The sequence below is a fragment of the Haematobia irritans genome, chromosome 1, assembly GCF_050003625.1.
Source record: "Haematobia irritans isolate KBUSLIRL chromosome 1, ASM5000362v1, whole genome shotgun sequence".
Taxonomy (NCBI): Eukaryota; Metazoa; Arthropoda; class Insecta; order Diptera; family Muscidae; genus Haematobia; species Haematobia irritans.
In genome coordinates this window covers 3,591,756-3,601,030 of record NC_134397.1, presented here as the reverse complement: position 1 = coordinate 3,601,030, position 9,275 = coordinate 3,591,756, and the positions used below count along the sequence as shown (strand labels likewise).

Below are 9,275 nucleotides of genomic sequence, written 5' to 3'. Positions count from 1 at the left end.
AATAACGAAGCTGTAGCTGGTAAACTCTTGAAAATTTCAAAACTTCTTGAAATCAAACATGAGTTTGCGGCACTAGAGGCAATCGCAGGGGAATTACCTACATCTCCTCAAACAGATCAAACAAACATCAATGAATTTAATCTCGAGATGGCTAGCAGATATTTACTCGAAGATATTGAAGAAGATCAAGACATTGGCCATCCAGTGCTGGGAAATCTACATCAATATTTGTATCTGAATGACCAAAGTCACCGTGTGAATCTTTCGAAATTCCTAAGAGAGATATTAGGCAATAGCATGGACAATGATGAAAAGTTAAGTCGAACGTTCCACAGATTTATTGTTGATTCGGCTACGGTGGAAGGTGTTAGTTCCCATATTAAAATGTACTATGACGCTTATCAGCTATTCCAAAAGACTCATGCGGACAGGCTGAATACCTACTTTGAAATATTCCAGAGTGAGTTGATTCAACAGAGACATGCAGCCATCTATGAATTGTGGCAGAAGTGTACGGAAGGCGATGGAAATCTCAAAATGAAACTGCGCGACGAAACAGAAAAGGATCCATTTTTGGCTAATCTTTATGGGCGTTGCAAGACCCAATTGAAAATGACTTATCCGTGGAAGAAATGTTATGAGGACCAGTTGTCCGAAATGAATTCAATGCCCAAATCATGGAGAAAGGAGTAAAGTCCGAAGGTTGTCGCGAACTATTGGCACAATTTTACGAAGTTAATATACGCATATATGGAGCAGGCACAGATGATGAACTAATTCTGTTGCATAATCATAACCCATTAGCGAAGAGAGCCACACACATTCTTCAGAGAGCAGATATGGAATTAGTCCAAATGGCTATAGATAAGGATTACCGATCACTGCATGTAGAACGCCAAAAAGATGTGAACAACTACCGAGCTATTTTCAGAATTCATAATCTTCAGTGGAAGGCTAATGAAAACTTCGATCCTAACGACGAAGATCGAATCATAAAGGAGATTTTACAGCATTTCCCTAAGGAAGAAAAGCGTCTACTTCTAGAGCGTCTTAATAAAATTTCATCCAATTACAAGGAAGGCGGACAATCTGCCATACTGTGTAGCATTCGACATCGCTTTAACACAGAAGGCCGCCACATATCTTTGCAGGAATTATGTCTGCTGATAAACTCCATTATATCATCCAGTCCTGATCAATCAATCATCTTTTGTTGGATTGTCAATGCGATTCCACAAGTATGCTGGATCGATGAATTACTTCTACTACAGATGGAGAACTATCTTCGTAAACCGTTGGTCCAAAAATCAGGCTTGAGAAAAATATTGGCCAAAATAGAAAATGTCAACATTCTTTTGTTATTGCACGAAAAATTGCAATCTCCTCGACAGCAGTCTTCAGTTACTGAAGAGAGAACCCTCGAGAATATTCTTTCACTATTGGCGAATATATCCAAGGAAACTGTGCTCAATTATAATGAATTGCAGCTCTCCGAATGGCCTTATGCCTTGAAAGATTTTTATTGGAGTTACAGATTAGCAAATTTCATTGATTGTCAGCAATGTGACAAACGAAAATCTGAACAAGAGATGGTGCCAGACCTCCTTATTGAGATACTTTCGAACTTCCACAACGAAGAATGGCCTTTAACAGCAACCGTTATTGAGAGATTGAAGACTGTCGATAATCTCAGTGAATGGAAAGACGAAATGCAACAGAAATATTCTTCCTTTGGCAAACATAGAAATGTCTTACAAATTGTGGATGCAATTAAGGACAATATTAGTACCTCAAAAAGTATTTCGGCTGATTTGGAAAATATACAGAATCAAGTTACAAGAGTTTCTCAGAACTCCTACCAAGTGGGTGAGAAGCCTTTGGTTTCTTTTACCGAAGATGATATTAAGCAGTGGTCGAAGGACTTTCAATGTACTGAGGAAAAAACCGAGGAAATGTTTGCCGTTATAAACAGAGCAATCCACTTGAGAAGAGGCTGGACGCTTTACGATACCCAGAAGCTAGCGATCTTAGTACTGATGAACAACAAACATAATAGCCTGATACAAATGGCCACCGGAGAAGGAAAATCAATTGTGATAGTCGCTTTTGCTATAATGAAAGCTCTTTGTGGTCAGCATGTGGATGTTGTTACCAGCTCCTCAGTTCTGGCCAAACGGGATGCAGAGGAGTATAAAGACATTTTTGAAATATTCAATATCAGCGTTGGCCACAACTGCCACGAGGAAATAGACAAACGAAAGTTTTCATATTCCAGTTGTCAAGTGGTGTACGGAGATCTCTCAAGTTTCCAAAGGGATTATCTTTTGCATACTTTCTACGGAAAAAATGTTCTCGGTGATCGACGCTTTCAAAATGTCATCGTCGATGAGGTAGACAGTATGTTGCTGGACAAAGGCAACAATACGCTCTATTTGTCCCATGAACTGTCGGGTTTGGACAAACTGGAGTCTGTCTATCTTTATATTTGGCAGTGGATTAACAAACCAGCCACCGGACTGGAGGAGATTAATGATCTCTTCGATGCCAATGCTCTGAAGGAAGCCATTCTTAGTGATCTGTATGGTATGGTGAAAAGAGAAGATATGGATCTTTTGGGTTCTAAGTTAAGTTTGCAGCAAAAAAGTGCCATATATGAGCGTTTGATCCAAGCTCACATAATCGACAACAGGGGAATAGTTCTCGAGCCTCAAATCCTACCCGATGCCTATTCTATGTTCAAAGGCATTCTTGAACCAACGAATTTCAATTTCTATTATAGGCGTGTTTGCTTTCTTTTTAACCAACGCCGAGAGCGTGTGAGATTTGCAAATGTTCCGAACCACCTGCGACCCTTTATAGAATTACACTTAGACTCTTGGATAGAAAATGCAAAGCTTGCGTATTTCATGGAACCCGGAATGGATTATGTTATTGATGTTGATCGCAGCGATAACAGCTCAGACCGCAATCCGAACATTACCATTATCGACAGGGACACAGGGACGGATCTCAACAACTCACAGTGGGATGAGGCCCTTCATCAATTCATTCAACTCAAACATGGATGCAAGTTGTCCTTGCAAAGTTTGAAGGCGGTTTTTGTATCGTGTGTGACGTACTTCAAATTGTACGATTCTCTGAATGGACTCTCAGGAACCCTAGGGTCACGCAGAGAAAGGGATCTTCTGAAAAACTTACACCAGGTTGACTTTGTCACATTACCCACTACCAAATCAAAGCGATTCGTCGAGTACCCTCCCATAATTTGTAGCAGTGAAAGGGCTTGGATAGAACAGGTGCTTCTCAAAGTACAGATTTTGACAGAGACAAGATCGGTTTTGGTTATCTGTGAAACAGTGAAAGACGTACATGCACTGTACCAAGCCTTCGTTGCCAAGCAAATTGAAAATGTTCACACTTGTACCAGAGACTACATACCATTCAGTGTGACAGCAAAAAATTCCAAATTGTCTCCAGGTCATATCATTATTGCCACAAATTTGGCTGGTCGAGGAACAGATATTAAAATATCCGATCAGTTGGAGCAGTCAGGTGGTTTACACGTCTGCCTCACATACCTGCCAAACAATATTCGAATTCAACAGCAAGCCTTTGGGCGTGCCGCCAGAAAGGGAGAGCGAGGCTCCGGCCAATTGTTAATACGCGATACCATATCACGACGAGAAGGTATGCGACAATCTACAATTTTTGAGTTGCGTCAAGTTGCCAATGCTGACGAAATGAAGCGATTATCGTCCATAAGAAGTTATTACGAAACCCACATAAAAACAGAAGAGGAATGTTTCAGGGTATTTTGCCAGCATTACTATGAACTTAAAAAAGCCTTGGAGGAGAAGACAGTTCCAGAGTCTATTATGGGCATCCTATTACATAGTTGTCTGGACAAATGGGCCTTCTGGCTGGATGCCAATGGAAAACACATTACAAATACTAAAAGTTTAGTGGACAAAGGACGATCTAAGGATTTGTTGCACAAATTTGTCACCGAATTAAAACAGCTCATATTGTCAGGAGTTGATGTAGACGATAGCAGCAATTGGAAGTTGTGGGTCGAAGGTAATCCAGCACAAATGATTAAGCTGGGTAAGGAACTCGTGCACAGAGGCAATCCCTTGGATCGATATCGTGCCATAGACCTGTTCGATAAGGTGATCAGTGAAGAGCCTGACTTCTCAGAAGCAGCTCATTATTACAAGGCATATGCATATGCATATGAAGATGACTGGGTCGTAAATGCTTTGAAAGTTGAGCAATTCAAAAACGAATTGCTAAAGGCCAGAAAGCTTTTCGAGAAACGTATTCAATTGGCGTATACCGCTTCTGGGATTATACGGAATATTAAGACCACAAATAATGGAAATATCGTACAAATCGAGGCATATGAAGAGCAACAAGAAAGCCTTATAAAGATCTACTCGTTGTTTCAGCAGTCCATAGACCATATTGTGGGCGAGGTAATATCTCCCAAATGGATTGTTAACAAAGGTGTGGGAGAGGAAATGTCAGTGCTTTTGTATGAACAACTAATGAAAAAGGGTATTCTGAGAAAGCCTCGCGTTAGGACGAATATTCCCATGGAGCATTTGAGGATGCTGTGTTCCGATTTTGGTTTACAAATCGATCATCTAAAGGAATTCCTGTCAATCTATGCATGAGAAACGATAAATGAACAAGATTTTTTGGAAGCTATGAAAAAAAAAGTGGAGATGCCTAGTCGTGAGTCATTCTGGGAACAGTTGATCAAACAAGACTTTTTAAAGGACGACGTGTCCTATGTCATCGTCGACAATAAGAAACTAAAAGCATGCAACATTGCCCTTTCGAATCTCTTAAACAAAAAGATAAACCAGAATATGTTGACCAAAGTTGTATTCGATCTTATGAGCAAAGAGCGGATTTTCTTTAAAGCAGAAATATTGCAAGAGAATGACGAGTCCAAATGGACATTTGAAAGAGATCAGTTTATCGAGGTTATGGGGGTTGAGAACTACCACAGAATGAAGAAAATGGGTGTAGTTTCGACCAACAGGCAAGCGAGCGTCGATAGAGCCAATATCGAGTCGATCAATTTTTTTCACTACGATTCGATTAAGATCGAAGATTTCAATATGGCCGATATTGCCGAATACGAAGCTGAAATCATTTTAAAGGAGCTTGTAGAATTTAAATACCTTGAGAAGATTACCCACTCGTTAGATAACGTATCTTATAAACTACGAATACATTTCGATGAAATCGAGAAAATCAAATTGACTGAGTGTCCTTTGTATGAGGAGTCTGTGAAGTCATTACTATGCGTTTGCTTTGCTTACAGAATTGCCCTCCAAAGACTCTTAGATGATATCGAATTAGATGACAATTATTTGCCCATCCAAATACCGATTACTCGTAAACCCCATCAGCAACTATTATCAGCTTTATTGGAGATTGATATAGTCGAAGAATTTCCATTGAATAGCTCATGAAATGACATTGACCAAATTCTAGGGTTACTACAAACGCAATACCCAGATGATTTGACTAAAGACACACTTCAATATATCGCAGAAAATTTGGAAAATTCAAAAGGACAATTAAAGCTGTTGGATGAACCCAGCCCTAAACTAAAGAATATTATGGATGTACTTACTGAAAGCCACTTAGAAAATGTTACTGAAATCGATATCTTCATCTTAAATGGCATGGAAGATCTACTGCAATTGGAGAAGACGACAAGACGAATGGCCATAGGAACGATTATTGTAATACTTTTGGGACTGGCACAGATTGCATTTGGTGTTTATGCAATGCTCCTCTCGTTTGGTACTATGTATCATGTTGGAGTAGCATTTATCTCCGAAGGTTTGGGGGATATATTCTACGGAGTATGGTCATTAGTAACCGGTTATTTTAGCTGGAAAGATTTTTTGATTCACAAGACAATAAGTGTTGCTCTAAGTGCACTTATGGTTAGTTGGGGAGCAACTCTTCAAAAGTTTGCCCAAAAAATCGTTAAACCTTTTCCTATAACTAAAGCAGCTCGCTTGCAAACAGTGATAAAAACAGTTAGCAAGCGAATGATGATAACTACCTTGAAAGCAATAACATTTACCATAGGAAGCCAACGATTGATGGCCGATATTGAAAGAGCTCTGACCAAAATATCCTTATCTATACCGGAGACAATTTTGTCAACCGTTTATGGCTGTTTGTTAAGCCATGAAGTGGGTGAGAATCTTGAAAACCTCTTTAGGCTATGTGGAGAAGACTCCGCTAGCCATTTGGTTACAATATTGAATGATAAATTCTTTACATCGGAAAATCTGGGACATGTTTTCATTAGCATTTTCCAGGATATCTATCAAAATATTCATACGGAGTTCACAAAGTTATCTCGCTTAAGATCCAAGGCTTCATTTGCCACTGTTACAAAACATGTCAAGGAGAGCACGATATGGACTGGGAAACAATATCACATTCGGAGAATAAACGAAACGACCAATGTCCTTCTAGATGATGTAAACAAAGAGATCGCCAAGAAATTGCAACCCGTTTCCATTGCCGAAGATGAAGAACACAATCTGAAAACAGAAGGCAAAGATTTTCGAGACAACACAATGGACATGTGGAAGTTACTGCTTGACAAACACCTCGGAGCGTTTATACGCCAATATATAAGGGATCCAATAGCTCCGACAGAAATACAATTTATGCAGAAAATGCAAAAAACATTAAAAAACGCCCTTAACAATTATATTCCAAATGACTACAGCCACCAGAATTTCGATGAACTAAAGAAGCAATACCGTCATGATATTCTGGATAAGACATCGGTGTCCACTGTCAGTTGTCATCTGACAAAAATGTATCACAAAGATCTGCAAAAACTTTTGATGGAAACAAAAAGCATTGAGCTTTTATCAGTCATGGTAACAGAGAATATACCCTTAGATGGAGCCTATATCGATGTTTGTGGCAAAGTGATCTATAAAATACTAAAAAATCTAGGCTGTAGTCAAGGTCTCACAATCCATGTTGAAGACCTTGGTGATGATGGTATTTTGAAGAGCTTCTCATATGGCATTAATGGGGTCTTGATAAAACTTCAACTTCAAGATAACCAATTCGTTTTATTTCCTAGCGATAGCAATACCAACCACAATGATTATTTCCCACATTCTCTCTATCAACTACTTAAGGGAAGCATTTCCGAAATGGACAATATAACAGCACTAGAATTTCGAAACAAAACTGCAGAGATTTTCAAGTACGATAAGGCTATAAAGGAATACTTAAGAAGTATGTGGACACCAAAGGTGTCTAATATCGACGTTATTACCATTGTACCTCATGATCCTATGAGCATTATTCAAGCTATGGGTAATCTAATGCAAATGAAAACTTATGACCAGCTAACTAGCACTTCTACAAGTGGAAATCTATTAACGACAAATTTGCCAAATCTAAGAAATCGAGCATTGCTAGATGAAGTAAGAGAAAAGTTCAAATCACGGAAAGGTTCTATGACAACAAAGCTCTCATCCAGTAATGAAGATAAAACGCAAGGATATGCGTGGTATGACAATCATCGATTCTCAAGCACATCACTACGTATAATAAAAAAATTTAATTGGCTTTTGGACAGCTTTGATACATCACAACTCACACTTTTTAAACAATTAGAGAGTATAGATTTTAATAGAAGTCTTAGTATGGAATCCCTAGACCTCATACACAATGTCAAAGATAGTATTCAGAGAGCCATAGATAAAATTTTGAAATATGCTACATTGGATATAGACGAAAGATTAAAGCTAAATCATATGAAGCAAAGCCTCGACCATATCTCAGTTGAAGAAATATTCTCCAAAGCCAGAGTTTTTATGAGCCCATAAAAGAGAACAAGATTGCCTAGAGGTATAAATTAGAATACTAACATAGAAGAAAAAAACTAATAATTATAAATTTAAATTTATTATAGGATGTTTCAAATCTATTTGCTGTACAAAAACTGGTCGAGAAATATGCCAAATACCCGAACAGAAATCAATGAATGGATACTTTATACGAATAAGATAATCACAATATGTCTGATATTTTAGAACTTTTTCAATTCAATTATTTACTTTTCAAATAGAAGCCTAAATTATATATTTTACAAGAAGCAATAAATAAAATTTATTATAATGATATTTTATTTTAATAGTTTTGGTGTTTTTTTTTTAGAGATGCAGAACTATCGGTAGTCGGCGCCATCGATAGTCGACGATAGTAATTTCACAACCATCGATAGTTGGCGATAGTACTATCAATAGTCGACGATAGTATCGTCCACAATAATCTACATATTTGTTTAATATTTAAATATGAATATTTACCGACATTTTTGTTCCAAAAGGTTTGGTTTAAAATTAAAAGAATGTTCACATTTTTCGCCTCTCGAAAACAATTTGCCATGCCTTGCTAAATACTCTTCCGGACTCAATGGATGTTGCAGGAATGTTTGTATCGTACAAAACGGTTCTTTTAATGTAAGAAGCTATTGAATACATTGACGATCTACAACTTCTGCTTGTCGGTGCAATATTGGCAGTGTCCGCCGAAATAGCTTGAATCGGGGGCCAGAATTTCTAAGCCAGACCTTTTAAAATATTCGCATACTTGAGAGATTTTATTTTTCATTTTTTCTCTCTGTCGCCAAATCTTTCTCTGAATTTGTGCTGTTGTAATCACATTTAACTGAAATTCAACACATAGTCAAAACTCAGATCTACTTTAAAAGTAAACATTATAGCTCTTTGGAAAACGTAAAAGGTAAATTTTTGGTGCTGTGAAAGCCAAACTATCGACTAACTATCGATAGTACTATCGAAAATGTCTAACTGCCTTAGTTCCCATATGAACCGACCTCCCGATTTGGGGTCTTGGGCTTATAGGAACCGTAGTTTTCATCCAATTTGAAATCTAGAAGTATATTACGACCATAAAGAGCTGTGCCAAAAATGGTGAGTATCGGTCCTTGTTTTGGCATGGACCGCATATAGACCGATCTCTCGATTTTACTTCTTGGGTTTCTAGAATCCGTAGTTTTTATCCAATTTGCATGAAATTGGAAATCTAGAGGTATTTGAGGACCATAAAAAGGTGAGCCGAAAATGCTGAGTATCGGTCAATATTTTAGTATAGCTCCCATATAGACCGATCTTCCGATTTTACTTTTTGGGGTTGTAGAAATCGTAGTAGTTGTATAATTTTCCTGAAATTGAAAATCTGGA

General features: G+C 38.0%; 1 protein-coding gene across 1 annotated transcript; it reads left to right on the top strand.

Annotated features, from left to right (window-relative positions):
* The first annotated feature begins 549 nt into the window (after positions 1–549).
* LOC142220070 (uncharacterized) lies at positions 550–8,203 on the top strand. The gene is given in 2 exon segments (XM_075288961.1): positions 550–7,917; positions 7,982–8,203. A coding segment is annotated over 1 exon segment (7,218 nt). The 5' UTR covers positions 550–677; the 3' UTR covers positions 7,896–7,917; positions 7,982–8,203.
* Positions 8,204–9,275: the final 1,072 nt, after the last annotated feature.